We start from the raw sequence: 19,190 nt of genomic DNA, 5'->3' as shown, positions 1-19,190 counted from the left end.
TTTTTTTAAACAACCAGCTCGTTTCTCCCGCCGTCGAGTTTCTCGACATTACCACTTGAATTTTCGAAAATAAGTCTCGCAATATCTCTGCCAGCTTCGAATATTTTTTCACTACGTTTTTCATTGTAATTTTTTTATCATTTTTCAAATTTTTCAAGATGCTTTTAACTAAAGTCTCCGATTAATTATTTAATTTTCCATAATGAACTTTGTGACATTTTTTAAAATTCCTATTTCAAATTGCGTTAATTAATCTCGCGTCTCGTACTAGTCGACCAATTTTTTCTATACTCTTGTACCATTTTTTAACCTTTCGAAAACTCTGTGAACATTCCTTTTTCACGTTGACCAATGTCTCGTACCATTTTATCACTGCTAGAGGTTGTCAGGAACTGTTCGAATTACCATTTTGTTCTTTTGGAACTCGGAGACGCCCAAGGTGCTCGCGGAGAGATGAAAGATAAGGGTAACAAATTCTACGCTTACCCGAAGGACTGAAATCTCCGGCCGATAAAGTATGGGTAACGGTGCATCGTTCGGTCAGAGATCAGCTTAATCGCCCTTACCGTTAGAAAAATGAATTTCGCCTCTAATTAGTATATCGATAGCCGATGAACGGAATTTCACGAACGACCGAGTCGTTTTGTCGTTGACCCTGTTTCCACCTAAAACCATAGACACTTTGCTCGCGTGTGCGTGCACGTGTGTGTAACTGTAAATTGTCGCGTTACCTTCTAACTGTAATACGGGCTATGTGGTGCTCTCATGGCGAAATTATACGAGGATCGAACGAATAGGACCATTTTTTCTCCCTCTTCCACGCCAGACGGCCACTTACCTTATTACCGCGTCTCATGCGATGAATTTTCCCCCGAGATTTCACTGCGCATTTTCTCACATCTGGCAAATTGTACCGATCGAGCACGGCGAGACGAGTCTTCTTCTCGACGTCGCATTCCGATCGATGATTGCCTTCGACGCCAAAATAAACCTTACGCAATGTTTTGCCAGCCTTCCTTTTCACCCCTCTGCATGCCAACTTTTCCATGCAAATTACTCGCGTCTCTTAACTTGCATTAATATCTTAGAGAGTTCATTTTTGCTATTTTGTACCACGAAGAATTCCTTGGAAGAATTATCTTAAAGGATATCGAAAAATATTTCCAAATCATTCGTTGAAAATTCGTTTCAATCTTTTTGTCAAAGACTCATTCGAAAGGGGTCTTCCTTTTTCACCCCTTTACCTGCCACTTTTCCATGCAAATTACTCGCGTCCCTTACCTCGGATTAATACCTCAGAACTATTTTTCCTATTTTTGCTACAAAAGAATTCCTCACAAGAATTATCTTAAAGGATATTTAAAAAATTTCCAAGGTCTCCGAAGAAAATTCGTTTCAATCGTTTTCAGTTCAACACTCGTTCGAAAAGAGTCTTGGTTCATTCCGAGAATAATTCGCTGCAAGTGGGTATCGGACGTGAAAAGTTATACGCGTCTCGCGACAGGAGAGTTTGAAAATTTGGGAAACCTGTTCTGCGAGGATCTTCGATTCCTTCGAGTTCCCATTTCGAGTGCGCACAGGCGTAGGAATCCCACGATACGGCCGAACGATAGTTTACATAGAGCGCCGGCGTATTATAATTTATGAATTATTCGCGGCGCTCGGTAACTCTTGTTTGTAAATTGCAATCTGTAACGGGACTGCTTGTGCTACCATTGTTTCGATACTGTTATACTGTTCACTCCCACGCGCCCGGCGCGGTGCACGAGTTGCTCTATAGAATAATTCGATAGAAAAAAAAATGAAGCGATGTCTTCGCTCCTAAGAGGACACTCGTCGAACGAAAGGTCTTCACGGATAATTCTCTTATTGCGGCTGTGACGAAAGTCACGGAGGAAATAATTACCGCGCACTAATCGATCGAGGAGAGGACTTTATGTAACGACAGAATTCATCACGGCGTGCCACGGAATTATGGATGACGCTATAATTCGACGATAACGATTCGTGAAATGTTACTCGCAGGCTTACGCAATTAAACTATCGTTTTCTGCATAGATAATGACCAATTCGATCCTGTTCTTGCCGGCACTCTCGATACACGATGGTTCTTCTACCAAGGGACCTCCCGGTTCTCGTTTTTTTCTTCTTCTTTGGATACTCGCAGGTTATCTTTTCTTTCTTTCTTTCTTCTTCCGTTCTCTTTCGAGCCGGACCACGAGATCGACGAAACAACAACCTTTCAACGTCGATCATAAATGCATCGTTGAATGGTCGATGGTGCATAGTCAGGAGATGGAACACGGAATTTCTGCGTTACGTCAGACGCAGATGCGCCTCGAAGGTCGACTCTCGCACGTCCATAATCCAAGGCTGTCTCTCTGTTCCTTTTATACGGTGTCATCGTTCAAGCCGATCGTCGATCATAATCGAGGACTATTCCAGAAGCCTCGCCGGGACGATGAAGTACATCTCGAATGGTAATTTAGATGGATGCTCGAAGTGTTTTACGGGACCGAGGGGAAAGAGTGTGCCATGCGCGCACGTGACGAAGGATAATTAACCATAGGAACGCGAATCGGTTGGATGCACTCGAGGTGCCGCAAGGTTGGCACGCTTAAACAGCTGGTGTCATCGTCTGGTCACGGGGAACCATGGATCACGCGAATCTCCGGGCTAATTAACCCTGACGCCATTCCAGGCGGCGGTTGATCGCAATTAAACACACCGGCGCTTTCTACGCGATTAGAAATCTCTCTTCGCCACCGTTTGACAGCTCTGTCTGTTAATTATTCGCTAATTCGTACAAGAGCCATCGCTCAAGGAACGATTAGTGAAAATCAGCGTGTTTAATCAGGATGTTAAACGATCAGATTTAAGATCGGATAAAATGTGTCAAGGTTCGATTCATTGGAATCTCTGGATCCTTTCCTCGATTGATTAGCTACGTTCGATCATCGATTTTCCAAGGAGAAATTCTCTGAGCATCAGAGTCCATCAAAGCGAAGAAAGGAACACGGAAAAGCGACTGGAGGAAGCTCGATCGAGAGCTGCGACACGGAAACGATGAGTGAAAATCGGTGTGTTTAATCAATAAGTTAAAACGATCAGATTTAAGATCGGATAAAGCGTGTCAAGGTTCGATTCATCGGAATCTTCGGATCCTTTGCGATTGATTGGCAACGTTCGATCATCGATTTCCAAGGAGAAATTCCCAAAGCATCGGAATCCATCAAAGCGAGGAAAGGAACACGGAAAAGCGGCTGGAGGAAGTTGATGGAGAAGCCACGACACGCTCGAGGGAAATCCAAGTTGGCGTCTGTCAACGAAGGACTTGCGATCGAAGAGTTGAAACGAGACTCGTTTTCAAAAGCGTCGGAGCCAAACGGCGGGAGGGGGAAATAAAGAAGGAAAAAGGCGTTCCACTTAGGCTGCCAATCAAGGCGATTTGCATTCCAGGGACGTTTGCCGCGATCGCGAAACTTGGCGTATCGTCGGCTGTGGTTAACCCTGAAAACTACACGCGAGAACGGAATGTGGTCGACGACGGAGACCCGCGCGAGTTCGTGCCGAGATCGCGCAGGCATGCGGCGTACGTATCGAGCGGGAAACGCTTCGTTTCCAGCCTATCGCCATTCTAGAATCCTTGGAAGACCATTCCGTGGGTCTATCGTCGACCGACGCTTTCGATATTCCACCTTCCCGCCGTTCGTTAGCTCGCGAACCTCGGCAATTTCCTTTTCGACGCACCGAGCTCTTCGGTGCGCCAGGATAATCTCTCTCCCGTTCGTTCTTCTTTTAACGCTAGAACCACCGATTCCTCCAGGTATACCTGAATATACCAGATGCTCGAATAAAGCTCGATATCAATTACGGTGAACGCAACAGCGAGACTACGGTTATAACAGGTTCTGGCGTTAACGAGGATTCAAATCTTGCTACCCGATCTTAGTTGCATTGTTAGTTTATTATTAATTAATCTTGCATGGCAATCGACACGTAACAATATACATAACATGTTCACAAGTAATTTAAGAGGATAGGATGGCTCTCTCGGTTGTCCGTCTTTGGTAATCCTCGCGCGCCGTTTTCCAAACGAATTTTCATTCTCTTTTCTCCCGGGTCCTAACGTTCGATCCATGCAGAATGCTTGTAACCCGATTCGCGAGGTCTATCGCGATTCTTTTGAACCGGAAACCCCGATCGAGAGATTCCAGGTTACTCTCCTGTTGCTCTCTTGTCGATACCTTTCCCGAACGTCGAGTCGCAGAGATAGGTGGCCGGATGATCGCGAAAGGGGGGAGAAATGATAGCTGGCGGAGAAAATACTTGAATTTTATTGAATATCCCTCTGACGAGGAAATAGCATTCCGCATGCTCGAGTCGGTGATCTTTAAAGGCTTACGTAAGGGGACGCGTGGTTCTCCACGTAAGCGTGTGCACACGATTCTCAGGCGTCGCGAAGCTACCAGAAACGGAGGCACGGAGACGCCATATCTCGTTCGCCGTGCGATAAATATATTTTCATTACGTTACACGTCCGCGGAACGAGCGCAGACCACGATGAATAAATAATCGTTTTGCGCCTCGCGATAATCTCGCGTGATTTTCCCCGGTTAACTCTTCGCTCGAGCGGCCACGTTTCGTTATCGTCCACGAGCTTTATCTTCGCGGTGTTCTCGGTCTCAATCTCGTCCGGAGCTACGAGACGAAGAGTTAACGAGATAATCTTGCGCGAGAGAACCGAAGAAACTGTAACTACTATCGATCGTCGACGATTCGTAACCCCTTCGTAGGCAACGTGTAAATTATTCGCAGAGCGAGACAGCGGTGTCTGTTGTTACGTAAAGTGTAATTATTATCGAATTTAACAGAGGAGAGAAGAGTACAAGGGGCGCGTTTGCTCTGGGAATATTTATCACGGTGCTGGTCGAAGGGTCGCAAGGGTAATGATCATCGTCGTAGTCGAGAACACTCCGGTTGGTGTGACTTTTCCTATACAATCATCTGGCACATGCGATTAAATAAATAAGTTCCAGTTCCACCTCCGTCCTGACTTGCAACTATCGGACATCGCCGCGATCTGTCGTGCTTCTTGCTTTCTTGCTTTCCGACACCGTGCTGTTTTTCGTCTTAACCTTGTCCTCGATCGCGATTAACAGCCGAGGACGTCGCCGGGTGTCGGACTCCTCTCGGAGTTTCGTTTAATCTTCTCGCTGTGGCGAACGAATTTCCGAAATATAGGAGAGCGTTCGGACGTGTTCCGATAAGAATCGAAGTACCCCACTTGCTCCGCGAGCTGTCCGAAAGGCGAACGAATCACTCTCTTTACGAAGTCGTGCTAATTTTCGTCGAGTTTAAAGAACAGACGAGCGGGACTCTCGTTCCAGCCTGATAACCCTAATGACTAGGCGAATCTGCGAGAACTCGCGTGTCATCCCCATTAGGCTCTCGAGGTCCAGGAAGCTCCTGCTAAATTCAGCACAGCGAGGGAATTAAACGACGCCACGAGGGGGGCAAAAAATCGCGACGCGATTTGCAAAGTCGGGCACTCTATGGCGTTTGGCACTGATTCCCATGCTGGACCATTCGGGCTAGCGCTTGCTGGCGCTCTCTGTCGAAATTTACAGGACGATTAGCGAATAGAACGAAGCTGACAGCTTCGACTAACCGAAGGAAAGGGGAAATTCGCGAGTTCAGCGTGGAAAATCCGGCGACTTGTTCGGTGAATTTCTTTCGTTGCTGTCTGTCGAAATTTACAAGGCGATTTAGCGAATGAAACGAAGGCACTGCTGTTGCGTGTACAGTTGACACAGCTTCGATTAATCGAAGGAAAAGGGAAAATCGCGAGTTCAGCGTGGAAAATCGAGCGACTTGTTCGGCGAATCTCTTTCGTTGCTGTCTGTCGAAATTTACAAGTCGTTTAGCGAATGAAACGAAGGCACTGCTGTTGCGTGTACAGTTGTCACAGCTTCGATTAATGGAAGGAAAAGGGAAAATCGCGAGTTCAGCAGCGTGGAAAATCGAGCGACTTGTTCGGCGAATCGCTTTCGTTGCTATGACGAATAGAACAATCGGAGGATCTCGTCTTACTTTTCTTTTATACTCCTCGTTAGCACCGATATAACGGCGAAGTGATTAGATTTGCCTGCAATGAATGACGTCATCAGAGGTGAAAATAGGTCCACTGGAGGACAATCGGTTTGCGAACAGTGAAAGGAATTTTCGCGATGGCGCAAGACGGGGTTCAATTCGTTGGCTGATAAGTGTCAGTAGGTCAGCGTTTCATAAACTCCTCTGACCGCGAACGCGATTACGAAAGCGATTGTTTGGCATGCCTACGTGCGCGTTTCCGTTTGCCAAACACGGCACTGTCTCCTCGAGATAGCAACAACGACGTGCTCGATTACTTCCTCGAGGAAAACCAAGGACAACAGCTCGATTTGAATTTCGATAAATTCGCTCCGTTGAACGTACTTTGCTCCGAGATATAATAATTTAGGATGTGTATAGATTTCGACGCGAAAACACGAAACGTTTCGCTTGCTATCCCTTCTCGAAATTCAGTCTCGAATTTTAATTAACGTCGTTTCAAAAGAAACACGTTCGTTCTCGTTCTGGTTCTTCCAAGGGAAAACTAGCTCTGGCCTCTGCAAATAGATCTGTGGAACGCGCGTGGGCCCCGATATCTTAGAATTATACATTCAGCTACGTAATTCGGTCCATTGCACTCGGGGCACCTTGAAACTACCACGCGATTCTTTTTTCCCCCTAATTTTTCCTGTTTTTCTCAGATGGTCGCGGGTTACGTGTCCCGAGAACGGAGAAACTCGTTGCGAAATCGCCGCGACACTTTTCACAGAGCGATCAATGCGATCGATGAAGCGCGAGCAGCATAGATGCTTCCACGGAATGTTACCCTCTCATTTGCATACGTCCGTTCGCCGATCATTAAGCACATTTATGCACCATTCTTTTCCCCTCTTCGCCTCGGGGAACATTGCGTATCGCAGTTGGACGTTGTAATTCCCTCGGCTTTTTCCTTCGATTCATGGACGATGGATTAACATTTTCCATTAACTTCGATTCACTGCCTATCCTATTACGATATTCCCCGAGGTCGTTAAAAATATATTTCGAATAATTGCGATTAAATAGCGAAAAGTGAGGACACTTTTGAATCGTAACTTTGGAAAGGTTAGCAACGAGAAAATCGTTTGCAATCGCGAGAGATCGCGAAGTACGCGTCGAAGAATCCGAAAAGGTCGCCGATCCTTGATCCGATCGGAGTCGAGAGAAGCGAGTTTACCGATTCCCAAGGAAAACGCGAGATAAATGGAGCGGTAAACTCGCATTTCCATGGATGCAAATTGTCTCGTCGGCACGAACGAGCGTCACGCGAGACAAGCCGGGAAAAAAAATCGGTATGACGAAACTTGGCTCGGCGCGCGTAACCGGCTGACATCGGCCGCGAATCGATAATAATCCAGCCTAATTGTATATGCATACGCGACGATAGCAATGGGTATTCGTGCATACGAGGTGTCTGTAACCAGTTTCGAAACAGGCACGCTCGGTGCCCGAGCAAACACCAGCGCGCCTCGGAATTGAGTCGTAAAAATTGCAAGCGGTTCATTCGGATTTCTTTTTCCTCTTTTTTCCCTCTTTCTCGTCGTCGTGGTTAACCGAGCTTCCAATTCGAAATAATTTCGTCTTAAAACCTAAAATTGGAAAATTTAATTCTCGAGTACGAGATATTACGAAATTCCCGATATTCCAGACATCTTGAGTATTTCTTCCAAAGCTCAAAGCTCGATTACCCCTCGAATTCGAAATAATTTCGACCTAAAACCTAAAACTGGAAGATTTAATCCTCGAGTTACGCGATATTACAAAATTCCCGATATTCACGACGTCCCAAAGATATTTTCCAAAGCTCGAAGCTCGATTACGTCTGGAACCACTTCGACATCGAGGAGCTTAGGTCTCGCGGATTTTTCCCCGCCATTAAGCCTTGTTCTAATTACGATCATCAAGTTAATTGTCCGGAACGTATTGCAAGTAGCGGTGATACTATTGCATGTTGCACGAGATTGCGGCTGACTCTTCCCAGATTCGGTTCTCATGAGCGCGATCCCGCACGCGATTACGCGAGTCGCGTCGAATTGTCAGGCTTGAGTAACCTCGGTGTCTCCGGTGTTATTAAACAGCCGTTGGTTATCGCTGCTGTCTTTTCCACGAGATAAAACGGAGCCGTGCGTCGACGGAACGTGACACGCGTCGTTTCCGCTATGCTTGGCGCCCCTGCCGTCGTCGCAAGTGTTACACGCGTGAAATGACGAAACAAGGTGAAACGAGAGATAACGAAAAAAAAGTAATCACCGCGCATTACTCGGGAAATTTTATAGATACGAATAATTAATCGATCGAAATCGGGGTTAATATCGCAAGGCCGGTTGGCAGTTAATCGCGCTTACGAAACCCGATTTGTCGTGGAAACGACATCGAAGCGGAATTTATCCGCGCGGATTACGTCGCGAGACTCGTACGATTCGACAGCGAACGAGGAAAACGGAGGAATTTCTCAGGGCTGAAGTTTTTCCCGAGGGAAGAAAGAAAGGCGGCAAGATGCAAAGTTTCGTTCCACGCGTCTGGAAACCCTCGCTCGTTTGCCCTCCGTAACTTTTTCTCACGCAATTAAGATTAACGTTCGCGTTCTCACGAGCGAGCCGCGGCTCAAACTCACGCGCCGGCAATTCAAATCGCCGCTGTTACCTTTTCCAGTGGAAAATTGCCTCGGCCGTTGATACGATTCCTCGATAATCCCCGACGTACTTTGCGAACTTTGCGCCTCGCGCGGAAAAAAAGAACATGAAAAAACAGGGAACGAGAACTATTTTCACCGGATTTCGTGGAAGAACCGCGAAGCAACGAAAGTCGGAACGAGACAGTCGATCCTCCGATTGTTTGAGACGAAAAAATCCCATGATCGAGCGTATTTTAAGAAACCGAACCGAGCAACACGGTTCGCGAGCAACTTTCTGCTAGAGGATCCACGAAAGCCTAGTTTCCACGAAACGACGGATCCTGGCCGAAGCCACTCGCTTATTTTCTCGAAGGAAATATCGCGAGGTTGCGTGGTTCTGCTGTGTCTAACGAGCTCCAGCCATTAGAACGATCTTCTTGCTCGGGCGACAATAATTCGAGCTCGTCCAATTAGCCTGTTCATTTCGCGACAGGAAGATCGTTTTATTCCTCGTCGACGTGTTACGTCACGGTGGCTGTTTCGCCAGAGGAAAAGCATCGAACACCTCCGTCGACAGGGATGACAGGAGCGAGAAACGCGAAATTCCGTTTGGAACGGAGAGAAAAACGGTCGAAGAGCAATTTACTCTCGAGAGATATTTTTTTTCGGGCCGTCCCACGATCGAAGTCCTTAATTCGACAAAGCCGATCGACTCTCGAGATAAGAGGATCGAGGTCACAGGTAGAAACCTGCGCGACGAAGATGAGGCCGGGTGTTCGCCGGCTTTTTGCCCGGCCGTAATTTTCCTACTCGGGCAAGGCTGTTCCGAGAAACGAAAGCCAACTGAACCAGTTGGACACGGCTCGACCACCCATCGCGATTTTCCACGCTGACCCGACAGACCCTTTTCCCCTGTTCCTCCGCTCGAACAAGTGCTCGAACCGATTAACGGTTCCCTTCTCCGGGGAACGGAAATTCCCGCAACGAAATTCCCAATGGAAACACTTTCATCGATAGGCAACAGAGGTTGCCTCGCGTTGCTATTCCACGCAAAGACGATCGGTCCAAGCCGATCTAGCACACTGTCTAGGTCTACGACCCTGTCCAATCCCGAACCAAACCGTGCACATTTCCACGACGGAGCAAAGAGTCTTGGTTAGTCAAACCTTGGTTAGTCAAGCATCGTCCGACTTGGCTTCTCGACCGACCAAGATTCACCAGGCCGAGCCGGTGCAAGCTCCAACGATCCGCAGACTCGGTTGGCGAGAGCGATTACGAGAAGAAAGGATAACCGGGGAGGTCCTAACGAGGTCGAGGCCTGGGCAGAGGCTGGAGTTGCTGCTGATGGTGAGAATATCCGCTCCTGGAGTTGACCGGCAGCTGCGCTCTCTCCGGGCTGTCGTCCAAATTCAAACCGGCCACCAACTGAGCTATCTCCCTGTCCTTCTTCTCTTCTTTCGGCAGCGCGTTCCCGTTCTGCGCGCTGAAGCCCAGCGAGGCCAGGCTTCCGTGGCTTCTGCTGCGGTGCTCCGCCCGGATGCTGTAGGAGAACGCCCTCTCGTTCAGGTGGCCCTTCCGCCGGTAGATTCCGGTGCCGAAACGCGATTCGTTCTCCGGGCTGTCGGCCGCCCTGTTCATCTCGGCGGTGGTGAGGTCCGCGTGCGAGGCGGCCAGCCTCCTGGAAGCACCCAAGGTCGAGGTGTCCGCCTCGGGATGCTGCCTCCTGCCTCTGTTCCCGGCGGTGCCGTAGGTTCCGGCGGGATAAATGGCCGCAGCTGGCGGAGGTGGGACAACCGGAAGCGGCGCGTAGACCGGGACGATGGGAGCGGCTGCTGGGATCGGTCTGAGCCCTTTCGGGTGATGGTGGGCCTTCCTGGGCAAGGTGGCAGCTGGGACTAAGAGAACCGGCGCCGGTCTGGCCAGGGTTCCTGCGACCGATCGACTGCTGGGCGGCAGAGGATGAGGATGATAGTGCTGTTGCCTGACCGGGTGACCGAGCGTGTGATGTCCATGGCCGTTGGTGTACATCCCTTGGTGAAGCTGAGGGTGCAGGTGCGCCTGCTGCAAGGGGTCGTCGTGAGAGGATCGGTTCTTCAGCTTTTTCAGCTTCTTGTTGGCTTTCCTGCGAACCGAGGAGGACGAGGACTCCTCGAGGAGCAGAGGTTGCGCGGGCGGAGGCGGCGGCGGCGGCGGAGGAGGCGGCGCGACCAGCTGACGAGGTCTGGACCCCTTGGTGCTCCGCAGGGTGCCCTGTTCTTGGTACAGGCCGTCCACTTCCTCGCGACCCCTCGCCCAGACCTTGTGGTTCTCGTCGCCGTTGTAGAGGCTCAGATCGTCGGTCGACGTGGCGTCTAGACGCGTGGCTTGCGGGCTGTCCAAGGTGGTGCTGGACCCACCGAGGGTGTGGTAGAGGCTGTTGTTGGAAGGATGACCTCCGGTGACGCCGTTGGTCGTGGTGGTGGCCGGGTCCAGGCCCTTGGCGTAGCTGCTGTCCGCGTACGCGTGGAAGCAACACCTGACCAGGGCGTTGGCCGCCATGTCGCGCTTGCATATGAACGCGTGACACTCGAGAACCTTGATCCCGGTGGTTCGTCGGAGGACCGCGGCGAAAAGGGGCGGATGGTTGGCGCTGGGCGTCCTGGCGAACGGAGAGTCCAGTGGCAGGAACCTCGTGTTCGAGGCGTCGCTGCTTCCGCCTTTGACGTGCCTCACCGCCGCGCAATAGTGAAGCGCCTCAATAGGGAAGAACCTGGTGACCTTCTTCCGGTGCTCGTCCACGTTTTCCAGCAGCAGGCCGTTGCTCCAGACGCTCAGCCAGGAGTCCAGTCCACGTGCTCCTAGGGCGCCCTGTTCCGGGTACAGCTCCCTCAGGGGTTCCTGGACCCCTAGCAGACCCTCCTTGCTGGCATGGGGCACCGAGCTGCCTAGGTAGAGGACCCTGCAGCGACAGTACGGCGTCGCCGTGTCCTGGTTGGCACCCCTCATTTCCGCGGATGATCCCGAACGAGAGAACTCTGTCGCCGAAGATCTTCTCGACTTCCCGGGTCGTCTCCCTCTCCCCCTCTCTCTCTCTTTCTCTCTCTCTCTGGCCGCGAGGAACACTCAGAGAAGGAAGTCGAAGAGAGTATACGCGATGGGAAAGCAGCTAGGAAGGATGCAGAACCGTCGAATCATCGAACCACCGTGCGAGCATCGGCTCGATCGGCAAGAGAATCGGCGAGCGCGCACACGCGACCGTACAGAGTACACACGGAAGAACGTTGGCGAGGACTCCACCCGGTAACACACTCCACTCGCGATTACGCAGTCACTTTCCAAAGACGCAGCCGGTCCGCGGTTGCAAAATACGCGTGCGTGGCCGAGGAGGAGAGCCGCTCTCGGCTATTTCGCAGCAGCTGTAGCCGCCGCTCGCTCGAGATCGCGTCAGGCCATTATGGCCGCCTTCTGACGGCTTCCCCACCAACTCTGCTACCTGCCCGTGGCTCCTCTTTCCTCTTCTACCTGCCGGCCTTCCCTCTTCTCCCCTTCGCCTCGTCGTCCGTTTCTTTCTTCCAGCACCGGGCCCTCTCTCGCCAACCTTTTTCAAACCCCCCACACGGTCCTCCACCACCTCCTCCTCCTCCTCCTCCTTCTCTTTCTGCCGGTCGCTCAGGCCAGGTCCTCCTGTGGTATGCGGTGTACACCAGTGGCGTCTACGTCCTCCTGGTCGCCCCTCACCTCCACGTGTACCGATCCACCGCGGCGGACAGGTTACACACTCTTTCCACGCAACACAGAACAGGGGAACGCTCACGGACAGGCCGCGGAGTCGAACGGGCCCGCTGAGTGTGTCGCCGCCGCTGGAATCCAGAGGCGCGGCCGACAGGCCCCGTCAGCCGCGCAGGCCCTCGTCGCTGACGTTCCTCCGTCCCTCATCGACGCCCTGCACCCCGAAATCCACACGAGCTTCCGCCTTTCCGTGCCCCGGTCCACCCGATCCGATCTTATTCCTCGCTCTTTCCACGACTACCGTTCTCCTCCGGCCGCGTAGATGGCGCCCTGGTCGCCTCCACTTGGCGACTGCTCCTCCGCTCCTCCGCGAATGCTCCTTCTGCTATCCCGGGAATGGTTGACGGAACGGATCGGCACGTCCAACCGACCGGACCTTGTTTCTCGCCACCCGGAGGGCTGTTTCGCGATGGGTCGCGCACGAATCGAGCAGCCAACGGTGGATTAGCGAGCTGTTCACGCCTGTACGCTCCTCGTCGGACTGAGGACTGACGGAAGGCGTGAGACTCCGACCGACTGGGCCCCACTACGTGCCACCAGGCCCCTCTCTTTCTCTTCCTCTCTCTTTCTCTCTCGCTGCCTCTCTCTTCGTCGACCAGGCCGCTTTTCTGCTTCGGGAGAGGCACTCCCTGGCAAAGTCGTACCTGCCTCGGGAACCCTTCGCCCGATGGGGTGTCTGGAACTGTGCCGAGGAAAATGCGCATTCTTCCCAACCGATTTTACCATCGAACCTCGATAATTCTTTCTCTCTCTCTCTCTCCTCCTGCCTCTCTCCCCACTTCTCTTCTACATTTTTTCGCGGAATCGTGATGCAACCGGTGTGTTTTGTTCTCCGTCGTTGCCACGGTTGCCGATAGGACGGTTGGACTCTGTCCACCGTCACGGCGGAAGTCGAAGGAATTGCCGATGTTCGGGAAAAATGGCCAATAATTCGAGGAGGACGCAAACCGCGAGTGTTGAAACGGGCAGAAGCTGGAATCCGATGTATCACTTTCGATACCCGAGCCGATCCCACGGAATAAATTACCGAGTTTGATTCGCCACGCCGTAAATATCGCGGATGTTCGGGGCTCCTTGGTCCACTTGGTTCAATGGAAGAGGAAACGGTGTCTTGATCCTCGCGAATCCTTGCGAATTCTCGGGAACTTAAGCCCGGGAACGCAGGTGGCAGACGAGTGGCATTTGCAATTTTAATCGGGCCCGATTAGATCTGCTGGTCGAACGCGCGAAAAGAAAGTAGTACGCGTTTATTGGCCGTGGAACTGGTGTCGCGAGGAAAGTTCTCGACGTGCCGCGAAATTAGCCGCCAGTAGGGCCGGTTTGAAATTTTCGAGGGCGCAACAATGGCGAGTCGGGGAAAGGATTAACACGGATCAATCGCGAAAACCGTACACGTCGCGATCGAATTCACCAGCCATGGATATCGCGTTCATAAATATTTAGCGAAGCGGTTTCTCGTCGCGGCAATGTATCTCGTGGAAAGATTTAAGCATCTGAACTCCGAACGCGGTTCCCTCTCCGTGTTTCTGCGGAGAAACACGGACTTTCCTCGATTGGGAGCCAGATTTTCGGAGACCAAAGTCTCTTCTCTTTCGCGCGTTTCCACCGTCGATGGAAGCGTTTCTCGGCCGAGCGGCCTTTCAAATTTAAAGACAATGGAAAGATTTAAGCATCTGAACTTCGAACGCGGTTCCCTCTCCGGGAATCAGATTTTCGGGGACCCCGGTTTTTTCTCTTTCGGCGCGTTTCCAACGGCAGTGGAAGCGTTTCTCGGCCGAGCGGCGTTTCAAATTTTCACGGAGTTTCGGTTTCTAAAGGAAAGTGTAACGCGGCTGGACGCGATTCCTTTCGAATGGCGGCGTTAAATGGCAACGATCGGCCGTGTTTTCGCGTCGATCCACGAGTTTCGTTTTCGAGGATTAGAGCGGACCGCGCGCCGATTGCCGCGGTTGCGCAACGAATATTCGCGATTTCGCCTTCGTGGCCAGGCGACGCGAAGCGGAGCGGAGCGGACATCCAGACGACTCGACCTGGAGACCTCGAATCGGCCTCTGTCAAAAGAGAATCGCGCGCGTTCGCCTCGTTCGCAGAGGCTGACCTATAAAGGGCAGGTCGACGAGCCTGCTTTTGCTTACAGGTGCCGAAATTTTCGAAACTTTCCGCTCGATTACCCTCTCCTCTCCTCCGTCACCGTTCTACTCCTCGCCGCGAATTTCGAGGCTCACCGGGTAGAAAATGAACATCGATTCGCAGTAGAATTAATCCCCGCGCCTTTCGTTTTTCAGGATCTACGCTGTTCCCGTTCAAAATCCTCGGAGCATGTAATACAATTTCGTGGAGACTCGAAAAATCCGATTAGAATCGACGGAATGCAGAAGGAAAGTCGTTTTCGTGCTTTGAGCGATTCTCTACGCGAAGATTTCGGTGTTTGCGCGCGGAAAACGCTTTGCGAAATGATCACCGATTTTTGAAAACTTGAACCTTCGAAACTTTACTCTTCCTCTTTCGATTTTCGATTGCATAGGTTTAATTAAGTGTCGTTTTTCTCTAAAGATTCGAACTCGTGCTCGAAACTCTTCGGACATGCAGGAAAATTTCGCGAAGATCTAAAGGTTGGAACGATAAATTCGTGAATTCCTCGGAACTTTATGTGCCGGATAGAAGTAAATGTCAATGGGAGATTAATAACGGATGAGAACTATTCGAATATTCCGTTATTTAACTACGATCTTGTTCGTAAACGAAGGAACTGCGAGCTCTTAGAAACGAGCTGGGAAAAGCGGGAGCTGCATCAATCAGGGAACCCTTAGACGCGGAAGAACGCCTGTTTTCAGCGATCTTCTGCCAGTTTCGAGGAGGAAACAGCGTATAAATCTTCGCGTGATTCGCTCTGTATAACACTTAACAATTAGTCTAATGGCTCGAAGACGTTGCCTGGCCATTCCGCAATCGAATGAGCTTTATCGCCGGCGCGAACTGTCTAATTACTTCGGCCATCGGAATAATCGTAATTCATCTTTTATTACCAACCTTCCCCTCTGTTTCGTGCCAAACACCAGCCCCGACAATTTACGATAAGCGGCATTAATTACCTTTACGGCGTGAAGGATTAATAGCTCCCGTTTGTTCCTCTTGTTTCTTTTTCTTGTTGCTAATGCGTCCGAACAAAAATCAGAAATTCCTCCACTTCTTCTTCTTCTCTCGGATTCGTTGCGAAACGGTTCCACGACTCGTTCCACGGCACGAAATTGCCGCGAGTGGGCCATGGTCAGGGTCCACGGTCACGCGACTCTGATTCCACGTTTTCTGGGCTCACGTGACAGGCTCGCGATCCAAGATTCCCCTGCGCTTCCTGCGCCGGCGACTAATTGCACGGAAAACCTCGTCCGGCGCTGTCGCCGGGACGCTCTTGATCCGAGGGGAAGACGTAGAAATTGCAGGGGAAGCGGCTCTTCCACGCCGGAAATTCCAACCGGGATTGCTCATGGTCTGCGTATGACGCTGCCGACAGGATACCCGATAGCTTCTCTCTTTTCTCTCCGAACTCGTCGGTATCGAGACGAATCGCGCGGATCCGTCTCTCTCTCTCTCTCTTCCTTTCTCGCCGCGCGAAATTGTAATTCGTGAAATGGTACTCGTTCGGGCGCTGATCCAGGGGGGAAGATAACAGAGGGAAAAGTGGGTAAGCGGATTTTTCTGGAATTTCCAGTTTTTTGCGCCGAGCTGCTCGCCGAAGGGTGTACTTTGGCGTTACATAGTCGAACGGAGGAATAACCTGCAGGAAATGGGGCTTTTGAAAATCTACCCGGGGTTGCGAGTTCAAAATAAAGGGTTCAAAAATAACCCAAACCTAACCCATTTGTATCATTATGCGAAATAATCCGCACTGTTACTTACCTATTTTTAATTTATTTACCGTGCGACTACCTACAGAAATGAGTGTTTATGTTATAACGTCGTATATCAACTATTTATTATAGAGTACGTGTCATTTTTGGATTAAATATAAACAAGAGTTTGTTCGTTACGTTTAATTTCAATCAAAAGCTTGAAAGACTCTCTTTAGAGCGAAGATGCAAATGGGTTAATTCGGTGTTCACTGTGATATGGATTATCGGTATCGTTTAAATAATAAAACGTATTATGCTGTTATTTATGATAAAACCATAATAAATGCCAATACATGCTGTGATAAAATACACCGATGTAACGCGTAATGATTATTTTTGAAGCATCGGACGATACGGTAATAGTGATACATACGTGTTTTTGAAATATTCAAGAGCACGAGAGGAAATAATAAGAAAATTAGAAATAGAAACACCAGGAGTCTCGGTTATAAGAACGTCTGGTGTAATAAGCGATACTTTGAAGCTCGAAATTGATTCCATAATAAAAAGCGGAAGACGTGACGTATCACCCATTTTCCCCGGTGGCTTTTAAACAGTTCCGATAGAATCTGCGAAATTCTATAATCACGGGATAAAACAGCGAGGGAACTCGAGGAATTCCGTGCGTATCTCGATCTCTCGATCTTCCACGGTCTCGCTCCGGCGTTTCCAGGGAGAATTGGAAAAAAGGATCGGACGAGCGCCGAAAACACGGCTGTATTCCGGGCGGATCGGGAACGGGGCATTAGCATGCAAATAGCCGGGGCCCGGGCCCGAGTGGTCCGCGTATTTGTTCCAGAAGATGGAACCACGGTCCCTGGAAGGACGAGGAATCGGCGTAAATCGTTGGCTCGATCCCCGCGAGGTTTTACGATCCTCCTATGGTCTTATCTAAACCCGAGCCGCGCCTTTTTCTCCGTCATACTCGTTTTATTGACGGGAAGAGAATCGTTAACTCGACGATTACCGCGGCTACGAGTGGCGATGATAATCCTGCCTGATTTTACCCTTCGTCCGGAAAGATTTTCGACTTTTTCCTTCGTTTTTAAATTGTTCCAATTCCCACCTGGTTCGCAGACAAGAAGATACTTGGAAACGCTACCCAAAATCCGATTTCATTTCCGAATTTTTCTAATCGGTGACACGCACATGTTGACACACTTTTGTCATTGTTGAATCAATCCAACATCTAGAAGACTGAGTCTCGCGTACAAAAGTTGAGAAGATTCGCAAATTGTTGAATAAGAAATTGGAATTCAAGGAACGGCATAACTTGGATCTTTCTATGCTTCGAGAAAAATAATTCCAACTTATTTTCAAATTTTTCTAATCAGTGACACGCTCACGTTGACACATTTTTGTCATCGTTGAATTAATCCAACACCTAGAAGACTGAGTCTCGTGTACAAAAGTTGAGAAGATTCGAACCTCGAGAGCAAATCGACGAGTAATCGCAAATAGTTGAATAATTGGAATTCGAGGAACAGGATCATTTGGATCTTCCTATACTTCGAGAAAAACAATTTCAATTTTGAACGGAAAGATAGGCGGCACGGTTTGGTGGATCGAGAAGATTCTGGAGGAATAAAAGTATGGAAATTTGAGGAACGGATTGCGGAGCAGGGACTGGGTTACACCCCGACGTTTGGAAGGTTCCTGAAATCGGCGATCGAGTGGGTCAGTGGGTCGTTGTCACGTTAATTACGAGGAATCCAGAGGCTGCGTGCACCTCGAGCAATCACCTCCTTGTACAGGAATTCTTTTCGCTCCCCACCTTCGCCCCTGCCTCGCGCCATTTTCAACATCGCCAACCTGGTGAATATTTTGTCGAACGTTCCTGTTGTGCGGGTCACGTTTCGAGTTTCCTTTCGAGTTTTTTCCTCGATCGGAAACATTTTTTCACGATTATAAATATTTTCCTGAAACCTCCATAAATCTTAAATAGAACTCGTCTCGATTGGAATTATTTTCCGCATATTCAAACGCATTCCTTTGCCTCTTCAACTCGAATTTCATTTAGCCGGATGTCTATTATTCGAAGTTTATACATTACGCGTGTTAAGACCTCGGACTTCGATCTTTCATGTATTTTATTTCGCTCGTTTCCATCTCAGAATCTTATAAAGTTCGAATAATTCTACGAATCTTAATTACAAGCCGAGGACTTTAGTTTTCAGGACAGCGAGGTACATTTCTCAATGGCTAATAATGGAACCGTGACAATCTTTTATCGTGACGCTGGAAGCTACAAAGAAATCCCACTTATACTTCCTGTAAAAGAGCAATACCGGTCGCGAGGTAGCCGGGGAAAGCTTTTAAGATACTCGGCAACGTTCTTTCTCTTTTTCCGGGTTAACGATGCTAGGACACTTCCTTTTTCCCCGAGACCTCGCGTTGCTACGATGCGTCCTCGGTTTGTTTCGCCTGGATTCGGCTGAAAAATGGTGAATTTCGTGAACATGGCCGACCGGTTCAACGCGTATAACTGTAATACCGCAGGGGGGAAAAAAGGAAATATGCGAGAGAGAAAAAGGCACGATGCATAAATGATATTGCAATGTTAGAGGAACGCTGACATCTTTTCGAATACCGTTCGAGCCTGTTGAGATCGGCTTAAGCCGCCGACAAAAAGTCTTCCCGTGACTAAGAGGAATATCGGTCAACATATTCTAAGCGCCGATGCATGACAGTCTCAGCTTTCCGGTATAAAACGTGTACCGTTTCGAATTCGCTAAAAACTTCGCTGAAAGGACCTTTTTCCGCGGGTTTAATTGTCCCTCCGTAGG

At 49.7% G+C, this 19,190-nt stretch overlaps 1 protein-coding gene across 1 annotated transcript; it reads right to left on the bottom strand.

The window, feature by feature from the left end:
• Nucleotides 1-10,048: 10,048 nt before the first annotated feature.
• Nucleotides 10,049-11,731, bottom strand: LOC143221194 (uncharacterized). The gene has a single exon (XM_076446688.1). It carries the CDS (start codon nucleotides 11,729-11,731, stop codon nucleotides 10,049-10,051), a length of 1,683 nt encoding a protein of 560 aa, XP_076302803.1.
• Between the last annotated feature and the right edge of the window lie 7,459 nt (nucleotides 11,732-19,190).

This window comes from Lasioglossum baleicum, unplaced genomic scaffold, assembly GCF_051020765.1.
Source record: "Lasioglossum baleicum unplaced genomic scaffold, iyLasBale1 scaffold2041, whole genome shotgun sequence".
NCBI classification, from domain to species: Eukaryota; Metazoa; Arthropoda; class Insecta; order Hymenoptera; family Halictidae; genus Lasioglossum; species Lasioglossum baleicum.
The sequence above is the reverse complement of the archived record's forward strand: the minus strand, read 5'-3'. Positions and strand labels throughout refer to the sequence as shown.